This window comes from Aegilops tauschii, chromosome 5 (genome assembly GCF_002575655.3).
Source record: "Aegilops tauschii subsp. strangulata cultivar AL8/78 chromosome 5, Aet v6.0, whole genome shotgun sequence".
Lineage (NCBI taxonomy): Eukaryota > Viridiplantae > Streptophyta > Magnoliopsida > Poales > Poaceae > Aegilops > Aegilops tauschii.
In genome coordinates, this window is record NC_053039.3 from 389,681,953 (window position 1) to 389,707,527 (window position 25,575).

Sequence of the window (25,575 nt, forward strand, 5' to 3'; positions counted from 1 at the left end):
AACTTAAAATGAAAATCATACCATATATTAACCGCTTTTGCTATTCTTCGGTCATTTGGATTTTTTTTTACTTTCAGTTGATTTTCTCATCTGGCCTGAAGCTTGGCCGACACTAGATTAGAGCAGGCGGTCGTAATTCAGTATTGGACTGAGCCCACGGTCCATATACAAATGCTTGATCGACAGAATGCTTGAGCAAATCGACTCAAAAAGAAGTTTTGTGATCAGTCGCCTGACCAAAAAAAACCAAAACTAGGCAACTTTGCACGTAGCTGATCCCAATATATTGGCGAAAACATCAACGGAAACAACAAGGAGCAGGATGGCGGCTAGCGAGGTCATCGCATTACTAGGGTCAAGAGTCCTCGACAAGCGAATTAATAAAGCAATGGAGTTTCACACACATACTAAAAATACATATGTGGGATTGAGTTCATGGACAAAACTGGGCTACACGGCGGGAAACCCGTGCTCTAACGGCTACGGGTTCCCTCCCCGTCCTGAAATCCGGATCGGCAAGTGGAAGGCGCACAAAACTCAGGCCGCCCAACGTTCCATGTCTCCATGGCGTGACGTCCGTCCCTACAGAGACCAGTTCATCGCGTTGCTGGAATGGCTGAAGGCCCCGCCGGACCCGTGCTCGGCGTGCGGCGGGTTCGGCGCGGCCCTCCCCTGCTGCAGCGCGAGCTCGAGCTCGCCGAACTGGCCGTGGTGAACCGAGCTCGGATGGACCTCGCTCATGACCGTGTCATGCTGCATGTGATGCTGCTGGTGGTGGTGGTGCTGCTGCTGCATGCTCCTGGCGCCCCGGGGGCTGCCCCAGGAGCCGCTGCTGCTTGCCGCCATGTAGTTGCTGGCCATGACGGAGGGCGCCACCGGGCTGCCCTGGAAGGCGCTGGTCGTCGACATCGCCGGGGACCGGTTGTGGCTGGAGCTGTGGGCACTACTATCCCATGGCTGAGTTGACAGAAGAGAGAGAGCACAGCTGGAGTCGGCGGCGACGCCCGCCATACATTCGTCCGAGGGGAGCTCGAAGCCGCCCGGGATCATCGGCGGCGGCGCGCCGCCTCCCCCCGAGCTGCTCCCCTGGCCGTTGTACGCGTGGTGGTCGCCGTATCCCGCAACTGCACTGCGGTGAGGGTGGTGCTCATGATGGCCGCCCTGCCAGTGGGTGGTGCCAGGCATGCGGTGGTCGCCAGCCTGCACAGCCGGCCACGGGTCCCTCACGCCGGCCGGGGCCCTCGGGTACGAGAAGTCCAGCAGAAAGCTTCTGAGCCTGCCTGGATCTTCTGAACCAAATTTTCCAACAACAGCAGAATCAATACGTTTCGTTCAAACTGCAAATGTGTGCATTCGGTGATAAGTAACATGAGGCACTTTCTTACCGTTGAAGGACGCGGCAAGCCGGCCATAGCGTGTAGACATAGGCCCGGGCGGCGGCTTCCTCCGGCGCTCGTTGTGACCGGCGAGGCGTCGGCGGCAGCTTCGTTTTCCTTGGTCAAATTCAGGTAGCTGGTGGAACCTGTGATCACAAAGGATTATTACTTACTACATACATGTACGAACTCCACATGGTGGCTTTACAATAGTGCAGATCCATTCAAAGCAGAACTAATGCGAATTGACAAAGACCGGAGAGTCGCCGTAAGGAGGAATTTCATATAGACACTTAGACAGTGAAGAAAAGATGAACGACAATAATCAATTGCACGCAACAAAAGCAGAGTGAAGGGTGCCTGACTCTTCCACACTAGCTACACCAATTGCATAATATATCATATTGATTCTGATTACATGCATATAGAAAAACTTGGTGCACATGAAAAGAGGGGGGGCGCTAACACTGCAATCAAGAGCCAGATTCTAGCTTAGTATCCTAATACAAGCATGCATCAAATGAATAAACTAACAGAGCAAATCACATGCCATGTGAAAAGCTGCATCGGCGCAGGCAAACCAATGGGTTTATCTTAATCTAATGCAGTAACCAAAGAAACGACTTTTCATTATTAGATCCACTCACCACGACCAGGGGGGGAAAGAGGACCATGTGGATAGAACACCTGTAATCATTCCTAGATAGTGGAAACGTGCAAAGGCTTATGGTACAATACAACAGCAGTCATAAGTGATGCATTCATCTCTCAAACAACAGTCATAAGTGGTGCTTTATGTTTCAAACAAGAGTCATAAGTGATGCTTCATCTTTCAAACATAAGTGAAATGCTGGTTCAAGATTTTGTTCTTAACAAGGTTTATTAATGCGCAACATGAAACAGATGATGTTCTCAAAAAGGAAAAAAAACATGCAACAGATGATTTCTGGCTCAGTTGGGTTATTAGGATTGTTGTGTGTGCCGGTATTTTTATCAAATAAAATCTCCAAACAAACACTGTATTTGTTCACAGCTGAGATGAACAAAACAACAATTCAAGGTTTCTGATTGGTGCATCCTGATTTCAAATTGATACTCCATTTTTCTAGGTCCTGTACTATCACTAGGGTAGGGTATTAATTTTAGTACAGTAGCACTAGTACAACGGCTGTACTGCTGCTGCTACCACCCATTCACTTCTCACATCCTAGCATAGCGTACAGTAGAATAAGGAGGAGAGGAAAAGAAATCTAGGCTTACTATATGTGCCACTCGGACAAGAATTTCAGGTTGTACAACTTTCTGTCCCTTACTATTCTCGTCAGATTCTACCTGCCCAACCAAATGTTACATTGTTTCTTTTCTTTTCTTTTCACCAGTGCGCACTACACACCCCCCCATGCGTCATCACTTGAGAATTTCTTTCTTTTCTGGATGTGGCCAAGCAAACAAGTACAACAAAATGCATAGGGCAATTGCAGAACCTGAGCAGTTTTTTTACACTTTGCATGCCGCTGCTGGTAGCTAGCCACATGCTGGGAGGGACTCACCAATGAATAGTAGAGTTGTGGAAGAGAAAAATATGCCAGGATCCAACCGTGGAGTTCGAGGCGTGTCACGAGTGTAACAGTAGCGCAAGAACACGCGGCAAGCACGGGAGGAGCAAAAATGGAGCAATCCGAGGCGCGGATTGCTGGAGCTGAAGCTCAAATTGCCGGTTGTGGTGGGGAGAAAGAGAGGGAGTGGTACCTGCTGCACTGCTGGCAGAAGCGCTGCTCGATGCCGGCGACGACGACGAGCGGCGCCTTGGAATGCTCCAGGCACACCTTGTGGCGGCAGTAGTAGGTCTTGCCGCCGCTCAGATCCACGCCGCACCCCTCCACCTGGCACCTCGGCTGCTGCGACTGCGAGGCGTTGCCGCCGGCCGCGGGGGTGGAGGCTCCTGACCCTCCACCTCCACCTCCACCTCCTGCTCGGGCGGGGGCGGGGCCCTTGCCCTTTCTGCCACCCGAGGAGGAGGACCCGGCCACGTCCTGCTCGAAGTAGATCTTCTGGCCGAAGTTGAGCCCGTGGAGGTCGTCCCCGGGCCGTCTCCCGCCGCCGTCGCCGCCGCCGCTGCCCCCGGTCTCCATTGCCGCCGCCGCCGGCCCCCCTCCTGCTGCTTTTGTGAAAGAAAACGCTCGTAGGGACTGGCGTAGGGAACTAACTAAATAGTGGCGGCTCCCGTGCTCCTGCCAGGGAGAGAAAGGCAGAGGAGAGAGATGATGAGAGAGAGAGGGGGGAAGGGAAGGGGGGTGGGAGCGAAAAGATCGAAAGCGGCGGAGCGAGGCGACAGCAATGGTGGCGCCGCGCTTAAAATAAACCCTTTTTTAGTGTGTGGTGCAGTGTGCTTTGCTCACGCACTCCCACTATTCCACTCCACGCACGCACACCTCACCTCACTCTCCCCAGCTGCTGCTGCTGCTGCCGCCGCCGCCCTTTTATAGCCAAGACGCCGCTCTCTAGCTGCCGCTGCTACGAGTACGAGCCCTCTGCGTTTTGCCTCTTATCGTCGTCGTCTACTTTCTAGGGTAGCTCTTGTCGAGCAGGCAGTATAGTATTTGTGGGAGCATGGGACGGCTGTGGCAGCCCGGCTCGGCTCACTTGGTATACGCGGGCGGACGCCGCGGGCGCGCGCGCGCGCGGGGGGCATGGGGTTTCGCGGCCCGCAGACAGGGATTTGCACGCAGCAGGGAGGTTGCATGCGGAGAAGTCCACCCGGGGCAAACTAGTTTCCGTCGGCCTCCCGTGGTGCTCCGTTGAGAGTGCAAGGCGTGCCACAACCAACCTAACAGCATCTACAGTCGAATATGTACCCCTCAAATGAGTGCGTCCGCGGGCAGGGACCGGTACGCCTCAAATTTCATTTGTTGCATCCGGATATCTTATACTATTTTTTTTCGCGAATATGCAAAAACCTTGCGTATCTTTGCATTGATAGGTAGAGTGGCGAAACATGGAAGTATTACAAGATGAGGGAGAGGCTAACTAGCTCGTACACAATGATGGCAAGCATTGGTAGCCGTGGCACACGGTCGACGGGGTGTGCTGCCCGATCTGGCCTAGCCTACGTCTCAGGCAAGATGAGGGCCATGCCCTTTGCGCCGGCGCGTGCCCAAAGCCGCGCCTCCTCCTGGATCATATGCATTGCGCGTCCCACGGCTAGCTGATCGCCGTCGAAGAGGCAGCCATTCCGGTGTTTCGATAGGTGCCATGCGGTGAGGATGGCAATGGAGGCGAGGCCGCGGCGAAGACTAGCGAGGTGTTGGAGATGGCCGTGGAGAGCCAGCTGGCGAACTCGTCGTCATGGGCGGGGATCACGGTGGTGCATCGGCACCATGAAAGCACCTCGTGCCAGACTTGGCGGGAGAAGGAGCAGCCCGTCAGGAGATGCTGCATGGATTCCGGCTCTTGGTCGCATAGGAGGCAGCGTGGCTCGTGGGGGAGGCCATGTCATGCCAGGTGGTCGGCAGTCCAACACCTGCCCATCAGGGCAAGCCAGACGAAGAACTTAATGCGGAGCGGTGCCCATGATCTCCAAGTGATGCGCCAATGCGGGTCGGCGATGGAGCCGGCGAATAGGGCTTGATAGCAGGAGCTGGCAGAGTAGATCCCTGAGTAAGTCCATCGCCACGACAGCCGGTCCGGCTCGTCGGACAGGGTCATGTGCCGGAGACGCCGCCAGAGCGTGACGCACTGCACGGTCATGGCCACGCCCATGGCGCCGTGGATGTCGGTGAGCCACGCCCGGTTGAGTAGACCGTCGCGCACCGAGCGTGTCCTGCGCCGGCGTTTGGGCACCCTGCAGTAAACCAGGGGCGCGATCTCGAAGATACTTTTCCCGTCCAACCAGTGATCCTCCCAGAACAAGCAAGACTCGCCATTGCCGACGTGCCAAGAGGTTGAAGCCCTGAAGATGGCCTGAACCTCCGGGCAGCGGGGGATCCGTAGGTGTTGCCACGGGCGCGAGGCATCTGATCTTTGGAGCCACATCCACCGGGCGCGCTGGAGATCCGGGATCCCGAGGCCGCCGAGGGAGATTGGTCTACATACTCGGCGCTAGTTGACCTTGCAATGGCCTCCACTCGCGTCCTTCCGGTCGTACCAAAGGAAGTTTCGAATCAAGCGATTGATGCGCTTTAGGATGGGCGGGTTGATGGCCATTGCGATCATGATGTGTGTGGGCATGGCCGAAAGTACATGGCGGCACAGGGCAAGCCGGTCGCCCCTCGACATCAGGGATGCCCACCACGGCGACAGCCTGTGCTCCAGCTTGTCTATGATGGGTTGTAGAGCGGTGGAGCTGACTTTGCGGATCGACAGTGGCAGCCCGAGGTAGGTGGTGGGGAAGTCTTGCAGCAGGCAGGCGAGGGTCACGGTGATCATGGCCCGGTCCGCGTCCGTGCACTGGATAGGGGAGACCGCGCATTTGGCGTAGTTGGTGTGCAGCCCAGAAGCGGCCCCGAATACCCGTAGCAGCTCGCGGACGGCAGTCAGGTCGTGCCCGTCCGGTCGGCAGAAGACAACGACGTCGTCGGCGTAGATGGAGACGCTCGAGGTCATATGACGCGCAGTGAGGCGTTGCAGCACCCCCTCGCTGGCCGCACGGCATATGAGATTGTTGAGGGTGTCGATGACCATGAGAAAGAGCATGGGGGACACGGGGTCCCCCTACCGCAGCCCGCAGCGGTGTTGGATGGGCGGTCCGGGGACACCGTTGCTGAGGACGCGTGTGTTAGCCGTGCCGAGGAGTATGCATATCCACTCGCACCACCGGTGACCAAATCCCAGGTGGCGTAATGTCTCCAGCAGGAAAGCCCAGGACACGGCGTCGAAAGCGCGTGCAATATCGAGCTTAAGCATGACGCGGGGATTCTTCAGGTTGTGGAGCTGCCACGCTGTTTGCTGCACGAGCAAGAAGTTGTCGTGTATACACTGGCCGGCGATGAACGCACTTTGGTTAGCAGATATCATGGCATCGAGGCGTGGCGCGAGGCCGATTAAATCCATACGAAGACATCCAAACGAAATAACCTACGTACTACGTCGATCATCTAGCTACTCATCATTGGAGATGTCGGCGATCTCCGTGCCCGGCTCCGGCAGGATTGACAGTAGCTGCAACTCTGGCTCCTCTGGCTGCTCTGCTCCGGCCTCCTCCACCTCTATTTTCGCGTCGAGTTCGGCGAAGAACGCGTTGGACGTCGCCTGCTCGCGCCGGAGGAATGCCTGGTTGGCCTCCACATAGGCCTCATCCTGGATGGACTCCAGGATGGCCTGCTACCCCGCCATCTCGTCGGACTAAGCAACGGCGAACTCCGCCTCCGCCTGCTCCATGTTGAAGCCCGACAGCTGCTGCTCCGCCTCCTCCGCCTCCATCAGAGCCAGCTTCTCTTCCTCCTCTTCTCCCGGCTGCTCCTCCTCCTCCTTCGGCTTCGGCGAGTTCGGAGGCAGCCCGGCAACGATGCTCCGACATGAGCATTGCGTAGTAGGTTATCTTCCTCCGGACCATGCCGAACCACCAGAGCGTGGACAGAGCGCCGGAGTGGGAAAGGGAGGAGGTGGATGGGCTAGGACTGGCGGTGCAGAGAGGGGAGAGGTGGATGGACTAGGGTTGCGGGACTCCAACCGGGTTAAATAGGCGGATTTGCTCTCGGGCGGCGAGCCGGAGCGGCGCCGCGCGACGGGACCCCTTCGTCAGTCCTACATGGCGGGCGTGCCCGGGCGCCCCCATATCCGCCCCATATTTGGGCTGGATATGAGGGGTGCCGGTTAGCCCGGCGTTTGATACCCGTTTGAGGAGGGCCGTCTAGGTCAGAAAACGTGACCGGTCAGTGACCGGGCGTCCAGCCTGGGCGTATGAGGCGGGTTTGGGGTGTCCGGCTGTAGATGCTCTAAGGACATCTCGAACGATGACTCCTAAATTCTCTCCCGCATCCATCCGTCCGTCGATTGGGGATCAGCCCGCGGACTCGAATGCGGGAGCCGGCCATTCATCACTGCCCGCATACATTTCAACCAATGTTTAAACAAACTGGACGAACTTCATTCAAACCGGATGATACTCATATAGGGCAGCGCTACGTGTCCGCCGGTAGATAATCTTTGTTGAATGTTTCCGCAACATGAGCTCGTGTTGCAGAAACATTCAACAAAGATTATGTTGTAGTTTTTTGTCTTCACTCTTTTGCAGCATAGATGATGTTGCCGAAGGACTTTTGCAACATAAATCATGTTGCGTAAATTAGAGAAGAATGTGAGCTTGGGACAAACTCAGGAGGAAACTGCGCTCGAGGGATCCAGATCCTGCAACATACGAGTTGTTGCGGTGGGAAGACTGCAACAAGCGCTAAATTGCAAAACCATAAGAGATAATGCTAGGTGAGCCAGCAGGACACGCATCACACGGACGAAGTGGTGGACATCCGCGTGCAATCCGCCGGATGAAACCAAGTCTTTCCCTTCATATAAACAGGACGACATTCATTACATTTTAGACAATTTTAACTAAACCCTACTCTAAACCTAATCTGAATGATCGTCGGCGCCCTTTCCCCATGTCTGGCCATGAGCCCCGGATAATGAAGCTCCGGCTCTTGTCTTCGCCTTCTCCAGTTCTGCCTCGCGCTCTTGAGCTCTTCCTTCATAGCCTCCGCCCCACAGCCATGAGCCCCGAGAAGTGAAGTTGTCCGCCTCCATGTCGCCGTCAAGCGGCTAATGGGCCGACGATGTTGAGCCCACCAAGCTTGGCTTCAATGGGAGGGGAGGAGCGATGGCCTTCTTCGGACCCGAACGGTGGCGGCCTACCATGCACTATTCCTCGCTGTTGGTGGTGCCCATGGACATGTCGGCTTCGTGGTTGCGGCGGCGGGGCGGGACTTTAGCGTAGCTGGCGATGTCCTACTCGTCGCCGCTCTTGTCGAACACCTCATCCGCCACCTCGTCTAGGTGGCATGTAACTTCGCCTGATGGAGCCATTACTGCCAGCAGTCGTGGTGGATGTCGCAGGCGGAGCCGTAGCAGTCGAGCAACGCCTCTTGCTCTGCCATGTCCACGTCCGACGCGATGGTCGTGCCAGCGGCGACTTGCTCCTCCGCGCGCTGGTGCTCATCGAGGAGGCCGAGGTTGTAGGCATGGTCGGCCAACGCCTGCCGGAACTAGGCCTCCCGCTCCTAATGCACCATGTCTATGTAATGGGCATGGGCCTCGCCGATGGTGATGCCGGCTGATACGTCTCCAACGTATCTATAATTTTTGATTGTTCCATTCTATTATATTATCCAGCTAGGATGTTTTATATGCGTTTATATGCTATTTTATATGATTTTTTGGGACTAACCTATTAACCCAGAGCCCAGTGCCAGTTTCTGTTTTTTCTTGTTTTTGAGTTTCGCAGAAAAGGAAAATCAAACGGAGTCCAATTGACCTAAATTTCACGGAGATTATTTTTGGACCAGAAGAAGCCCACAGAGTACCGGAGATGGGCCAGAAGAGTCCCGAGGCACCCACGAGGGTGGGGGGCGCGCCCCCTACCTCGTGGCCGCCTCGGAGACCCCCCTGACTTTTTCCCGACGCCAAAACCTCTTATATATACAGAAACCCCTAGAACATAACCTAGATCGGGAGTTCCGCCGCCGCAAGCCTATGTAGCCACCAAAAACCAATCGGGACCCTGTTCCGGCACCCTGTCGGAGGGGAGGATCCCTCACCGGTGGCCATCTTCATCATCCCGGGGATCTCCATGACGAGGAGGGAGTAGTTCACCCTCGGGGCTGAGGGTATGTACCAGTAACTATGTGTTTGATCTCTCTCTCTCTCTCGTGTTCTTGATTCGGCATGATCTTGATGTATCGCGAGCTTTGCTATTATAGTTGGATCTTATGATGATTCTCCCCCTCTTCTCTCTTGTAATGGATTGAGTTTTCCCTTTGAAGTTATCTTATCGGATTGAGTCTTTAAGGATTTGAGAACACTTGAGTATGTCTTGCATGTGCTTATCTGTGGTGACAATGGGATATTCACGTGATCTACTTGATGTATGTTTTGGTGATCAACTTGCGGGTTCATTGACCTTGTGAACTTATGCATAGGGGTTGGCACACGTTTTCGTCTTGACTCTCCGGTAGAAACTTTTGGGCACTCTTTGAAGTTCTTTGTGTTGGTTGAATAGATGAATCTGAGATTGTGTGATGCATATCGTATAATCATACCCATGGATACTTGAGGTGACATTGGAGTATCTAGGTGACATTAGGGTTTTGGTTGATTTGTGTCTTAAGGTGTTATTCTAGTATGAACTCTATGATAGATCAAATGGAAAGAATAGCTTTGTGTTATTTTACTACGGACTCTTGAATAGATTGATCAAAAAGGATAACTTTGAGGTGGTTTCGTACCCTACAATAATCTCTTCGTTTGTTCTCCGCTATTAGTGACTTTGGAGTGACTCTTTGTTGCATGTTGAGGGATAGTTATATGATCCAATTATGTTATTATTGTTGAGAGAACTTGCACTAGTGGAAGTATGAACCCTAGGCCTTGTTTCCTAGCATTGCTATACCGTTTACGCTCACTTTTATCATTAGTTACCTCACTGTTTTTATATTTCCAGATTACAAAAACCTATATCTACCATCCATATTGCACTTGTATCATCATCTCTTCGCCGAACTAGCGCACCTATACAATTTACCATTGTATTGGGTGTGTTGGGGACACAAGAGACTCTTTGTTATTTGGTTGCAGGGTTGCTTGAGAGAGACCATCTTCATCCTACGCCTCCCACGGATTGATAAACCTTAGGTCATCCACTTGAGAGAAATTTGCTACTGTCCTACAAACCTCTGCACTTGGAGGCCCAACAACATCTACAAGAAGAAGGTTGTGTAGTAGACATCACCGGCATGCACCGGTGAGGATGGTGGTGCCAGCTCGTCCTCGGCCGCGTCCTCCATTGGGAGGTTGGCGACATCTATCTGTCTGCCGGTCTACCAGCCGACAGCCATGGCGGCATCTCCTTCTTCAACTTGGAGGAGAGCGTGTCCCAGAGGGCTTTGGAGTGCAAGGAGGCCATGGCAGACATGGTGCGCAGAGGAGAAAGGGTCCAGAGGAGGATGACTGTGGCTATGGCCGGGGCTGGAGTCTATTGATACGTCTCCAACGTATCTATAATTTTTTATTGTTCCATGCTGTTATATTATCATTCTCGGATGTTTTACAATCAATTTATAGAAACTTTATATCATTTTTTTGGGAGTAACCTATTGACATAGTGCTCAGTGCCAGTTGTTGTTTTTTGCTTGTTTTTTACTTCGCAGAATATCAGTACCAAATGGAGTCCAAACGCAGCGAAACTTTTCGGAGAATTTCTATGGACCAAAAGACACTACTTGGGCCAAAGAAGTACCAGAGGGGTGCCCCGAGGGGGGGGCACAACCCACCTGGGCGCGCCTCTGGTGGGTTGTGCCCACCTTGGTGGCCTCCTGCACCTCCTCTTTGCTCTATAAATACCCCAAAAATCCAGAAACCCTAGGGGAGTCGACGAAACACAATTCCAGCCGGAGCAAGTTCCAGAACAACAAGATCCAATCTAGACACCATCATGGAGGGGTTCATCATCCTCATTGGTGCCTCTCCGATGATGTGTGAGTAGTTCATTGTAGACCTATGGGTCCGTAGGCAGTATCTAGATGGCTTCCTCTCTCTCTCTCTCTCTCTTTTGATTCTCAATACAATGGTCTCTTGGAGATCTATTTGATGTAACTCTTTTTGCGGTGTGTTTGTTGGGATCCGATGAACTTTGAGTTTATGATCAGATCTATATCCATGAAAGTTATTTGAGTTTTCTTTGATCTCTTATATGCATGATTACTTATAGCCTCGCATTTCTTCTTCGATTCTTTGGTTTAGTTAGGCCAACTAGATCGATTTTTCTTGCCATGGGAAGAGGTGCTTTGTGATGGGTTCGATCGTGCGGTGTTCTTTCCCAGTGACAGAAGGGGCAGCAAAACACGCATGTATCGTTGCTATTAAGGATAACAAGATGGGGCTATTCCTACATGAATAGATCTCGTCTACATCATGTCATCGTTCTTACTGCATTACTCCGTTTCTCCATGAACTTAATACACTAGATGCATGTTGGATAGTGGTCGATGTGTGGAGTAATAATAGTAGATGCAGGCAGGAGTCGGTCTACTAATCTTTGACGTGATGCCTATATAATGATCATTGCCTGGATATCGTCATAATTATTTGAGGTTCTATCAATTGCCCAACAGTAATTTGTTTACTCAGCGTGTGCTATTTCTTAAAAGAAGCCACTAGTGAAATCTACGGCCCCCGGGTCTATTTTCCCATCATATATTTTTAGACCTATATTGCTATTTGCCTTTTTCTTTATTTGCATATTTTATTTTCAGATCTATATGATCAAAAACCCAAAAATACCTCGCTGAATTTTATTTGCTGTTATTCTATTTGCATCTTCCAATCTATCTATTTACCAATCGTTTACCCGAGAGGGACTGACAACCCCTCTTACGTGTCGGGTTGCAAATATTTGTTCTTTGTGTGAAGGTATTGTTTACATAGTGTTGCTTGGTTCTCCTACTGGTTCGATAACCTTGGATTTATAACTGAGAGAAATACCTACCGAAGTTGTGCTGCATCGTCCCTTCCTCTTGGGGAAAATACTGACGCGGATACGAGCTATCATCAAGGAGATTTCTGGCGCTGTTGCCGGGGAGACATCATCAACATCTATCAGGTTCCTAATCAGAAATCTCATCTCCTTGCAATTTACATTATTTTCCATTTGCCTCTCGTTTTCATACCCCCACTTCACAATTTTTCCCCTTTTATTCGCCCTCTTTTTCGTTCGTTTTTTTTTTCATCAGACATGTTTCTGTGTGCAATCTTGTTTGCGTAGTCACGATGACTCAAGAAAACACCAAGTTGTGTGATTTTTCCAATACCAGTAACAATGATTTTATTAGCACTCCGATTGCTCCTCCCGCCACTAGTGCGGCATCTAGTGATATTAATGTCGCTTTGTCGAATTTTATCATGAAAGATCAGTTTTCCGGTAGTCCTAATGAGGATGTCGCGTCCCATCTAAACATATTCGTAGAATTATGCGATATGCAAAAGAAAAAAGATGTGGAGAATGATATTGTGAAGTTGAAATTATTTCCTTTCACTTTTAGGGATCGTGCAAAATTTTGGCTTTTTTCTTTGCCTCGCAATAGTATCGATTCATGGGATAAGTGAAAAGATGCCTTTATTACTAAGTATTTTCTGCCCGCGAAATTATTTCCCTTAGAACTCAGATCATGAATTTTAAGTAACTTGAGCATGAACATATTGCACAATCTTGGGAATGAAATTGATTCTAAGAAATTGTCCTACTCATGGTATAATCATACAAAAAAATTATGCGGGATTGAATTTTGTCTCTAGAAATGTTTTAGATTCCGCCGCCGGTGGTACTTTTATGGAGATCGCTTTGGGTGAAGCTACTAAATTCTTGATAATATTATGGCAAATTATTCACAATGGCATGCCGAAAGAGCACCTACTAGTAAAAAAGTCAATTCGGTTGAAGAAATAAATTCTTTGAGTGAAAAAGTTGATGCTCTTATGAAAATGGTTGCTAGTAAAAGTGCTCCTATTGATCTTAATGATGTGCCTTTGTCTACTTTTATTGAGCAAAATAATGATGCCGTAGATGTGAATTTTATCTCGCGAAATAATTTCAGTAACAACGCTTATAGAGGTAATTTTAATCCTAGGCCTTTTCCTAGAAATTCCTCTAATAATTGTGGTAATTCCTATGGTAACTCTTCTTACAATAATAATAGGAATACCTCCGATCTTGATAATAATAAAAAAATTATCAATGCTCAAATTTTTTTCAATACTACGATAGAAGAAAAGTTGAATAAAATTGATGATATGTCTAGAAGCATTGATAGAATTTCTCACGATGTAGAAAATCTCACGTTGAAAGCTTTGTACCCAAAGTTGATGAATCAATTAAAGCTTTATATGTTTCTATGGATGAAAGTAAGAAAAGAACCGCTATGCTTAGAGCTAAAAGAATTTTTTTAGAAAGAGCGTTTTCTAGTGATTGTTTTCATAAAAATGATGAAGATCTTAAAGTAATTGGTGTTTATTTTATGGATTCCTTGTTTAGTAAAATTAAATTGATGATAAAGGGACTGAAGAAGAGTCAACTTTTTCTAGAAGGCGTCCCCATGATTCGGAGGGTGAAAATCTCGACGAAAAAATTGATAAAAGTGGGTTTAGAGAGGTCAAAACTTTAACTAGTGATATGCCCACTCTTTTGGATTACAAGGACTTTAATTATGATAATTGCTCTTTGATTGAATGTATTTCTTTGTTGCAATCCATGATAAATTCACCCCATGCTTATGAACAAAACAAAGCTTTTACTAAACATATTGTCGATGCCATGATGAAAGCTTTTGAAGAAAAGTTGGAATTAGAAGTTTCAATTCCTAGAAAATTACATGATGAATGGGAACCTACCATCAACTCAAGATTAAAAATTATGAGTGTTTTTCTTTATGTGATTTGGGTGCTAGTGTTTCCACAATTCCGAAATCTTTATGTCATGTGCTTGGTCTTAGCTATATTGAAGAATGTTCTCTTCATTTGCACTTGGTGGATTCTACTATTAAAAAGCCTTTGGGAAGAATTGATGATGTTCTTATTCTTGCAAATATAAATTATGTGCCCATAGAATTTATTGTTCTTGATATTGATTGCAATCCATCTTGTCCAATCATTCTTGGTAGACCATTTTTACGCACTATAGGTGCCATGATTGATATGAAAAAAGGCAATATTAAATTTCAATTTCCACTAAGGAAGGGTATGGAACACTTACCTAGAGCAAGAATTAAGCCACCATATGGATCAATCATGATGGCATCCTATGGATCTAAAACTAAAGATGACAATACTTGAATTTTTGAATTATGCCTAGCTAGGGGCGTAAAACGATAGCGCTTGTTGGGAGGCAACCCAATGAATAAAATTTATTTTAACTTTTTCTTTCTGTTTTTGAGTGTTTGCACAATTATGCCTCTGATTAGATGTGTTTTATGTTTTAATTAGTTTTTGTGCCAAACTAAGCCTTTGGCATCATGTTGGGTGATAGTTGATTTGATCTTGTTGGAAAACAGAAACTTTTGTGCCCAGTAAAATAATTTTCATAAATCACAGAAATGTACTTTTGCTCTGAATTGTTTACACAAGATTGATATACAAATTGCCCACATTGTCCTAATTTTTCAAAAAAATTGGAGTTACAGAAGTATACGAAGTTCCCTGATTACTACAGACTGTTCTGTTTTTGACAGATTCTGTGTTCGTTGCATTGTGTGCTTATTTTGATGAATCTATGGATTGTATAGGGGGGTATAAGCCATGGTAAAGATAGAATACAGTGGGTATAATGCAATGACAAAATATGAATGGTTTGCAACAGTACTTAGAGTAGTGATTTGCTTTCTTATACTAACGTATCTCACGAAGGTTTTGTTAAGTTTTGTGTGATTGAAGTTTTCAAGTTTTGGGTGAGATCACGATGGATGAAGGAATAAGGAGTAAGAAGAGCCTAAGCTTGGGGCTGCCCCATGCCAACCCAAGATAACATTCAAGGAGAAACAAGCAACTAAGCTTGGGGATGCCCCGAGTGGCATCCCCTCTTTCTTCTAACGACCATTAGTATTTTACTTGGAGCTATATTTTTATTCGTCACATATCATGAGTTTTGCTTGGAGCGTCTTGTATCATATGACTCTTTGCTTGTTTTGCTTTTTAGTTTGTCACAAGCATCCTTGATGGACACACCTATTTGAGAGAGCCAAAATTATGCTATGATTTATTAGAATTGCTCTATACTTCACTTAAATTTTTTGAGCTATGGAATAGCTCTAGTGCTTCATTAATATCTTTTTGAGCACGGTGTGCTTTAATATTTTTTAAGAAATGCTCTCATGCTTCACTTAGATTTATTTGAGAGTTACTAATTTTGAAGAAATTCTCTCATGCTTGACTTGTACTATTTTGAGAGATGAAAATCTTTATGCTCATGTTCTTCACTTGAATTTATTTGAGCTTGTCAAAAGCAATTGAAATATATGAAACTAGTTCCAAAGTGATAGATATTCAAGAGGGATATAATAAAAAATTTCATGAAGATCATTGGACAAAATAAACTTAATTCTTTCTAATAGTTTTGAGATATGATGATAATGATATGTGAGTCATGTTGCTGAGTAATTATGATTTAGTAAGAATATTGGTGTTAAGGTTTGTGATTCCCTATGCAAGCACGAAAGTCAATAGTCATGCATTGGAATTACATCCTACTTGTGGCGCATCATTCGGTGTTAGTTATGCTTAATGCTCGCGTACGTGATTTTCCGTTTCTTGGTTGGTTGCTTGTCAATCTTTTTGCTAGCCTCCACTTGTACCAAGTAGAAATACTACCTGTGCATCCAACATCCTTAAACCCAGTTTTTCCATATGAGTCCACCATACCTATCTATACGTGGTATTTCCATGTCGTTCTAAGCAAATTTGTATGTGCCATCTCTAATTTTCAAAAAAAAATTCCATTTTGTGTGCTCGTACCGCTGATGAAGCGGTAGGGGGTGGCCAATATTTTCCATGCTAGATGTGTTATTCTCAAGATGAGTGTTTATTCACTTGTCATTGCATGAGAGTACGGCGGTAATAGGGATGCCCAGTCCCGAAATGAAAAATAAATTTACTTTATGTTGTCAAATAATAAATTCCTTGGAAAGTGTTGGTATGGAAGGCACCCGTGGATATGGCTAGCCATGGATTGTGAAAGAATGGTGGAAAAAGGACTAAACTTTAGTTTCTGTTTGGGAACCGCCTATGATATATCTAGCATGGAAAGTGTTTGGAATTACTCGGTCGTCTTCGTTGATGGTAAAAGTATGCCTCCCAAAATTTTATCTATCAATTTAAGCTTTGAGCTCTGGCGCCTCTACAAATCCCTACTTCCCTCTGCGAAGGGCCTATCTATTTACTTTAAGAATTTTTTATTTTTATTTGAGTCTCCATCTTCTCTTATAAAGCACCAACGAAAGGGCACTATGATCATACTTGAGCATTGGATGTAGCTAATATGCGAGTGTGTTTCATGAATGGATCAATGACTAAGCATGATGGGCTAGGGATAACTTGCTTTAGTGTTGATATTTTGAAAGACATGGTTTCTTGTTGATATGCTCGAGTATTGAAATCTTCGTGTCAAAACTAGACTATTGCTTTGAACCATATAAAAGTCCATATGTCCATGCTACAAAAGAAAATAATATGTGATGAACATGTTAGGCAGCATTCCACATCAAAAATTCTATTTTTATCATTTATCTACTCAAGGACGAGCAGGAATTAAGCTTGGGGATGTTGATACGTCTCCAACATATCTATAATTTTTTATTGTTCCATGCTGTTATATTACCATTCTTGGATGTTTTACAATTATTTTATAGCAACTTTATATCATTTTTTTGGACTAACCTATTGACATAGTGCCCAGTGCCAGTTGCTGTTTTTTTGCTTGTTTTTTACTTTGCAGAATATCAGTTCCAAACGGAGTCCAAACGCAGCGGAACTTTTTGGAGAATTTTTATGGACCAGAAGACACAACTTGGGCCAAAGAAGTACCAAAGGGGTGCCCCGAGGGGGGCACAACCCACCTGGGTGCGCCTGGGGGGGAGACGCGCCCTAGTGGGTTGTGCCCACCTCGGTGGCCTCCCGCACCGCCTCTTTGCTCTATAAATACCCCAAAAATCCAGAAACCCTAGGGGAGTCAAGGAAACACAATTCCAGCTGCTGCAAGTTCCAGAACCACGAGATCCAATCTAGACACCATCACGGAGGGGTTCATCATCCTCATTGGTGCCTTTTCGATGATGCGTGAGTAGTTCTTTGTAGACCTACGGGTCCATAGGCAGTAGCTAGATGGCTTCCTCTCTCTCTTTTGATTCTCAATACAATGGTCTCTTGGAGATCTATTTGATGTAACTCTTTTTGCGGTGTGTTTGTTGGAGTCCAATGAACTTTGAGTTTATGATCAGATCTATACCCATGAAAGTTATTTGAGTTTTCTTTGATCTCTTATATGCATGATTACTTATAGCCTCGTATTTCTTTTTCGAATCTTTGGTTTATATAGGCCGACTAGATCGATTTTTCTTGCCATGGGAAGAGGTGCTTTGTGATGGGTTCGATCGTGCAGTGTTCTTTCCCAGTGACAGAAGGGGCAGCAAGACATGCATGTATCGTTTCTATTAAGGATAATCAAGACGGGGGCTATTCCTACATGAATAGATCTCATCTACATCATGTTATCATTTTTATTGCATTACTCTGTTTCTCCATGAACTTAATACACTAGATGCATGCTGGATATCGGTCGATGTGTGGAGTAATAGTAGTAGATGCAGGCAGGAGTCGGTCTACTAATCTTGGACGTGATGCTTATATAATGATCATTGCATGGACATCGTCATAATTATTTGAGGTTCTATCAATTGCCCAGCAGTAATTTGTTTACCCACCGTGTACTATTTCTTGAGAGAAGCCACTAGTGAAATCTACGGCACCCGGGTCTATTTTCCCATCATATATTTTTAGACCTATATTGCTATTTGCCTTTTTCTTTATTTGCATCTTTTATTTTTAGATCTATATTATCAAAAACCCAAAAATACCTCGCTGAATTTTATTTGCTGTTATTCTATTTGCATCTACCAATCTATCTATTTAACAAACCCCTCTTACGAGTCAGGTTGCCAGTATTTGTTCTTTGTGTGCAGGTACCGTTTACATAGTGTTGCATGATGAATGAATTGCATGAATCATGTAGCGAACCACATACCCAGTTCCGCCCGAACTGATATAAGTTGGAGCTGCCTTGATGGTGTGGCACACCTTCCATTTGGGCACGTTTGTCCTTGGCCTCGTTGTGGAGGGCTAGCCATTCTTTTGAGCACCACTCATTGACCAACACCTCCCAACAATCCATCCGATCCGCACACCATCTTGGAGGCGCCTAAGTTAGCAAATAGAAACTTGAGTGCTACGGCTATGAATTACTAAATGAAGGAAGTAAGTACAAGGCCTTAAGAATTACCTTCATGTACTGCTCCTTACTCACGAACTTCTCGTGGCATGCCGGCTTGGTCTTCTTGATACCACGCAAGGCGTAGTAGTCTCGAACAGCCTGCACCCGAGCCTCGTGCCGTAACTTCTGTAGTAGGCGCTTGCAGACGTTATCGATAACATTTGCCGCGTCCTCCTCGTATCCCTCCTCACACCTGTAGAATGTCTGCAATCAAATGAGACAATATTGATTAGTACAATTAATACCTAGCTAGTTGAAGATATTTAATTGTGTAAAGGAGAAATTACCCAGAACTTTCTGATCACCACGTCTGCCATCGTCTTGCACAAGACACCATCGATAATCTCACCCGGCGGGGCCGAGGCAGCCAAGTAGTAGGCAGGAGTCGGTCTACTAATCTTGGACGTGATGCCTATATAATGATCATTGCGCGGATATCTTCATAATTATTTGAGGTTCTATCAATTGCCCAATAGTAATTTGTTTACCCACCGTGTGCTATTTCTTGAGAGAAGCCACTAGTGAAATCTACGGCACCCGGGTCTATTTTCCCATCATATATTTTTAGACCTATATTGCTATTTGCCTTTTTCTTTATTTGCATCTTTTATTTTTAGATCTATATTATCAAAAACCCAAAAATACCTCGCTGAATTTTATTTGCTGTTATTCTATTTGCATCTACCAATCTATCTATTTAACAAACCCCTCTTACGAGTCAGGTTGCCAGTATTTGTTCTTTGTGTGCAGGTACCGTTTACATAGTGTTGCTTGGTTCTCCTACTAGTTTGATAACCTTGGTTTCATAACTGAGGGAAATTCCTACCGAAGCTGTGTTGCATCATCCCTTCCTCTTGGGGAAAATACTGATGCGGATACGAGCTATCATCATTTATATAGCGGGCGGATGGCAATGGGCCGTGACGGTGTGGTTAATGGTGGGCAAAAAATGGACGGACGGGTGGGCCGGAGTAGGTTCCTCAGCAACCGTGTATCATTAATGTACGGTGACAAACCGACGAGGTGTCATCTGAAGGCGGACCATTCGCGTGCATCAGGAAGCGGCGCGGGCGGCAATCTCTTGGCCGGTGCACCACTTCAATGCCGACAACAGTGTGAGGTTGCATCCGCTCTGACTGGGCATGAATGCGACACCTATGCTCTAGAGCAGCGCTAACCGTTTCAGGCGGAAAGCACACGTGGGAAAGTAAGGGGGTTAATCATGGGCCAGGGCAGTCACAAGAGGATGTGGCTGCGGTCTGGACGCCCGCAACTGCCCCCTAGTTTGTCTCCAGTTTGCGGGAAACAGTGCATCCAGATCACTTGGCGGACCGATACAGGACCACGTTGGATGGCAAAATATGTTCAGACCGTGCGGTCCGGACGGTTGCAGGTGGTTTGAGGGTCGGCATTGGAGATACCCTAAGAGAAACTCTAGCGAAGTCGGCATACTTTAGTCACTACGGACGTGTTATGTGTCTAAATTCACACTGGCCCAGGTAATACAATCTTCGGGCCATGTTCCCAATGCATTCGGTTGTCCACAAAGCATGAGGCTGCATTAGGGGAGAAACAAAGCCCCATCATTTGGTTGCCCGTGCTTCGGCATTTTCAGTTGGGCTGAAGCGGAGCGCTATGTTTGTTTGCATGCATTTGGTCCATTGTGGTTACCTTGCCCCCAATGTGGTGAGCTTACAAGTTACCACTCTCACTACATGAATTAGCTACTTTGTCGTCTGCCACGGCAGACGACAAAGGCAAGGATGGCGGACGGCAAAAGGCTCCGGCAAAGTAGGCATCGGTAAAGAGCTTCTTTGCCGTCTGCTTTTTGAAGCGGACGGCAAAGGGGCCTTTGCTATCAGCGGCTGACGGCAAAGAAAGCCGACGACAATAAATGCGCTGTTAGTCCGTTAGGCGGCTAACGGTAGCCTTTGCCGTCCGCCGCTGACGGCAAAGAGCATCCGGCCTTTGCCGCCCGCCGAATGACGTCAGCTGGACGTCATTGCGGGACAAGCCTTTGCCGTCTGCTGCTGTAGGCAAATGTGGGCATTCTTTGCCGTCTGCCACTGTAGGCAAAGCCTTTGCCGTCCGCCGCTGTAGGCAAACTGACCAAATGGGTCAGCTCCCAGGGAGCACAGGTGGCCGCCGCGTGGCTTCTGTGCCGTCCGCGGCAGACGGCAAAGGAGCCTTTGCCATCAGCGGCTGACGGCAAAGGTGCCTCTTTTTCTGTTTTTTTAAATCCAACAATTTTCACAGCAAATATATGACATATATATATATATATATATATATATATATATATATTTCACAGGGCTATTTAACAGCAAACATATGACATATCCAGCACATAAGTTTCATCGTGCATACATATATAGTTCCATCCATTCATACATAGCAAGTTGCACATACACATTGTTCCATCCATACATATTACAATGCAAAGTTTCATCAAGATAGCAAGTTCCATCATAGCAAGCTAGAAGAATACTAGAGGAGAATGAAAGAAAAACAAGCACTCCATCATAGCAAGCTAGCTTCCGTGAAGTGAATGAAATCTGCAAAATGGCAAATAAGAAAGTTAGAAAAATGCGACTAGAAGAAGAAGTATACGCCATTTATGAGCTAACTTAGGTGAAATGGATCATTTATGAGCTAACTTAGTTGAAATGGATCGTTTATGAGCTAACCTAGGTGAAATATATCGTTTATGAGCTAACTTAGGTATAATGCATCATTTTAGAGCTAACCTAGGTAAGATGGGTCATTTTGGAGCTAACCTAGGTGAAATGGATCGTTTTTGAGCTAAGTTAGGTGAAATGGATCGTTTATGAGCTAACCTAGGTGAAATAGATCGTTTATGAGCTAACTTAGGTAAAATGCATCATTTTAGAGCTAACCTAGGTCTGATGGGTCATTTTGGAGCTAAACTAGGTAAAATGGATCGTTTGTCAGCTAACCTAGGTGAAATGGATCGTTTATGAGCTAATCTAGGTAAAATGGGTCATTTTAGAGCTAACTTGGGTAAAATGCATCATTTTGGAGCTAACCTAGGTAAGATGGGTCATTTTGGAGCTAACCTAGGTAAAATGGGTCATTTTAGAGCTAACATAGGTAAAATGGATCATTTTGGAGCTAGTCTAGGTAAAATGAGTCATTTTACACCTAACTTGGGTAAAATGGATCATTTATGAGCTAACTAAGGTAAAATGGGTCATTTTAGAGGTAACTTATGAGCTAACTAAGCTAATTATGCCATTTTTGACATAAGTAAGCTAACTACATGTCATTATTGAGCAAACCTAGTTAACTAAGCATATTAGAGCTAACTTAGGTCATTTTGGAGGAAACAAAGCTAAGTATAGATCAGTTTAGAGCTAACTTAGGTAAAATGGATGGTTTTGGAGGTCAGTAAGCTTATTAAGTCATTTTGGAGGAAAAGAAGCTAACTCTAGGTCATTGTGGTAAGCATATTGGAGGAAATAAGGCTAAGTCTAGGTCTTTATGCATTTGTTAAGCAAAACACTAGAGAAACTTACCACGATCATGGAGGTAGGAGCGGGCTGGCTCGTGCCGGTAGCTGGAGAAGGATCGTGCGATGCTTGTCTGGAGTTACGCTGCACCAAAGATCATTTCCAATGTCTCGTTAGCATGATGACACTCAAATGTTAAGAGTAGCAAGTAATGTCCATTCAAGTTAAACTCACTGTGGTCCCAGGAGCAATCACTGGCATCGGCGGAGCGGTCTGACCGGTCTTCTCGCACACAGACTGCACATTTGGTTTTGACGACTCAGTCATACTAGTTAGTAATGAGACAAACACTACATGAATGTTTTGGCTAATCTGCAGAAGAAACTTACCACAAGGAGCTCGTACATGGCCCTTGCCTGCATGTCATTTCGTGCCCTCTCCTCCTCCAACATCTTTGTCGTCCTCTCCTCCAACTCCCGCCGCCTCTTCGTCGCCTCCGCCAGAAGTTCTCCGTTCTATCTCTCTCACTCTGTATAGCAGCCTGCAACACCACTCCTCGTTACCATTTGTAATCATTGATGGAAGCACACACAATGTAATGGAGAAAGATAGCTGAGTACGTATAACTAACCTTGATGGCGAGTTGGACTGGCCGTTCACGAGGCCTTATCTCAGGAGCGGAGCTCGACTGGCGCGCCTTGATCTCCGGGAGAGTGCTAGGACAACGGATAAGTCCATCTCCAATGGCTATGGAGCCATGGGACCTTTTGCCACCAGATATCATCACCAGCTCTGGATCAATGGGACCCTGGCTCGGGTTAAAGTCCTCCCCTTTCCTCGCCTTCCCCTCATCTCTATATTTCACAAGCTTGTCGTGGGAGGAGATGTTGGTGAAGTTGCTTGCATCATCGATGTCAGACGGAGAGAATGCCTTGACTTTCTTGAAAGAGGCAGTGTGGGCCATGGCATACAGGTCGTACACCTCTGGCACCTTATCCGCCTTATTGTAGCATGCCTGAAAGAGAGAAACAAAGTAAATTAGTAATTAAAGGGCTCAAGCTAGCATGATGAATGAATTGCATGAATCATGAAGCAAACCACATACCCAGTTCTGCCCGAACTGATATAAGTTGGAGCTGCCTTGATGGTGTGGCACACCTTCCATTTGGGCACGTTTGTCCTTGGCCTCGTTGTGGAGGGCTAGCCATTCTTTTGAGCACCACTCATTGACCAACACCTCCCAACAATCCATCCGATCCGCACACCATCTTGGAGGCGCCTAAGTTAGCAAATAGAAACTTGAGTGCTACGGCTATGAATTACTAAATGAAGGAAGTAAGTACAAGGCCTTAAGAATTACCTTCATGTACTGCTCCTTACTCACGAACTTCTCGCGGCACGCCGGCTTGGTCTTCTTGATACCACGCAAGGCGTAGTAGTCTCGAACAGCCTGCGCCCGAGCCTCGTGCCGTAAGTTCTGTAGTAGGCGCTTGCAGACGTTATCGATAACATTTGCCGCGTCCTCCTCGTATCCCTCCTCACACCTGTAGAATGTCTGCAATCAAATGAGACAATATTGATTAGTACAATTAATACCTAGCTAGTTGAAGATATTTAATTGTGTAAAGGAGAAATTACCCAGAACTTTCTGATCACCACGTCTGCCATCGTCTTGCACAAGACACCATCGATAATCTCACCCGGCGGGGCCGAGGCAGCCAAGTAGTAGGCAGGAGTCGGTCTACTAATCTTGGACGTGATGCCTATATAATGATCATTGCGCGGATATCTTCATAATTATTTGAGGTTCTATCAATTGCCCAATAGTAATTTGTTTACCCACCGTGTGCTATTTCTTGAGAGAAGCCACTAGTGAAATCTACGGCACCCGGGTCTATTTTCCCATCATATATTTTTAGACCTATATTGCTATTTGCCTTTTTCTTTATTTGCATCATTTATTTTTAGATCTATATTATCAAAAACCCAAAAATACCTCGCTGAATTTTATTTGCTGTTATTCTATTTGCATCTACCAATCTATCTATTTAACAAACCCCTCTTACGAGTCAGGTTGCCAGTATTTGTTCTTTGTGTGCAGGTACCGTTTACATAGTGTTGCTTGGTTCTCCTACTGGTTTGATAACCTTGGTTTCATAACTAAGGGAAATTCCTACTGAAGTTGTGTTGCATCATCCCTTCCTCTTGGGGAAAATACTGATGCGGATACGAGCTATCATCATTTATATAGCGGGCGGATGGCAATGGGCCGTGACGGTGTGGTTAATGGTGGGCAAAAAATGGACAGACGGGTGGGCCGGAGTAGGTTCCTCAGCAACCGTGTATCATTAATGTACGGTGACAGACCGACGAGGTGTCATCTGAAGGCGGACCATTCGCGTGCATCAGGAAGCGGCGCGGGCGGCAATCTCTTGGCCGGTGCACCACTTCAATGCCGACAACAGTGTGAGGTTGCATCCGCTCTGACTGGGCATGAATGCGACACCTATGCTCTAGAGCAGCGCTAACCGTTTCAGGCGGAAAGCATGCGTGGGAAAGTAAGGGGGTTAATCATGGGCCAGGGCAGTCACAAGAGGATGTGGCTGCGGTCTGGATGCCCGCAAAGCCTCCCCTAGTTTGTCTCCAGTTTGCGGGAAACAGTGCATCCGGATCGCTTGGCGGACCGATACAGGACCGCGTTGGATGGCAAAATATGTTCGGACCGTGCGGTCCGGACGGTTGCAGGTGGTTTGAGGGTCGGCATTGGAGATGCCCTAAGAGAAACTCTAGCGAAGTCGGCATACTTTAGTCACTACGGACGTGTTATGTGTCTAAATTCACACTGGCCCAGGTAATACAATCTTTGGGCCATGTTCCCAATGCATTCGGTTGTCCACAAAGCATGAGGCTGCATTAGGGGAGAAACAAAGCCCCATCATTTGGTTGCCCGTGTTTCGGCATTTTCGGTTGGGCTGAAGCGGAGCGCTATGTTTGTTTGCATGCATTTGGTCCATTGTGGTTACCTTGCCCCCAATGTGGTGAGCTTACCAGTTACCACTCTCACTACAGGAATCAGCTACTTTGTCGTCTGCCACGGCAGACGGCAAAGGCTAGGATGGCGGACGGCAAAAGGCTCCGGCAAAGTAGGCATCGGTAAAGAGCTTCTTTGCCGTCTGCTTTTTGAAGCGGACGGCAAAGGGGCCTTTGCTATCAGCGGCTGACGGCAAAGAAAGCCGACGGCAATAAATGCGCTGTTAGTCCGTTAGGCGGCTAACGGTAGCCTTTGCCATCCGCCGCTGACGGCAAAGAGCATCCGGCCTTTGCAGTCCGCCGAGTCCGCCGAATGACGTCAGCTGGACGTCACTGCGGGACAAGCCTTTGCCGTCTGCTGCTGTAGGCAAATGTGGGCATTCTTTGCCGTCTGCCACTGTAGGCAAAGCCTTTGCCGTCCGCCGCTGTAGGCAAACTGACCAAATGGGTCAGCTCCCAGGGA

At 47.0% G+C, this 25,575-nt stretch overlaps 3 protein-coding genes across 5 annotated transcripts; all 3 read right to left on the reverse strand.

Annotated features, from left to right (window-relative positions):
- Positions 1-394: 394 nt before the first annotated feature.
- Positions 395-3,933, reverse strand: LOC109773706 (squamosa promoter-binding-like protein 17). Of its 3 annotated transcripts, XM_040390532.3 has the most exons (4): positions 3,814-3,931; positions 3,126-3,607; positions 1,386-1,522; positions 395-1,289 (listed from the first exon to the last, which is right to left on the reverse strand). In XM_040390532.3, the coding sequence occupies exons 2-4, from the start codon at positions 3,506-3,508 to the stop codon at positions 583-585; spliced, it is 1,227 nt and encodes a 408-aa protein (XP_040246466.1). In that variant the 5' UTR covers positions 3,509-3,607; positions 3,814-3,931; the 3' UTR covers positions 395-582. The 3 variants fall into 3 exon arrangements, with proteins under 3 accessions (XP_040246466.1, XP_020188001.1, XP_020188000.1); XM_020332412.4 differs by having other exon boundaries at positions 395-1,286; positions 3,126-3,933; XM_020332411.4 differs by having other exon boundaries at positions 3,126-3,931.
- A 1,541-nt stretch (positions 3,934-5,474) lies between these two features.
- On the reverse strand, positions 5,475-6,068 carry LOC141022902 (uncharacterized). The gene has a single exon (XM_073499182.1). The coding sequence runs from the start codon at positions 6,066-6,068 to the stop codon at positions 5,475-5,477; it is 594 nt and encodes a 197-aa protein (XP_073355283.1).
- Positions 6,069-6,086: 18 nt separating this feature from the next.
- LOC141022903 (uncharacterized) lies at positions 6,087-6,425 on the reverse strand. Its single transcript, XM_073499183.1, has one exon. The coding sequence runs from the start codon at positions 6,423-6,425 to the stop codon at positions 6,087-6,089; it is 339 nt and encodes a 112-aa protein (XP_073355284.1).
- Positions 6,426-25,575: the final 19,150 nt, after the last annotated feature.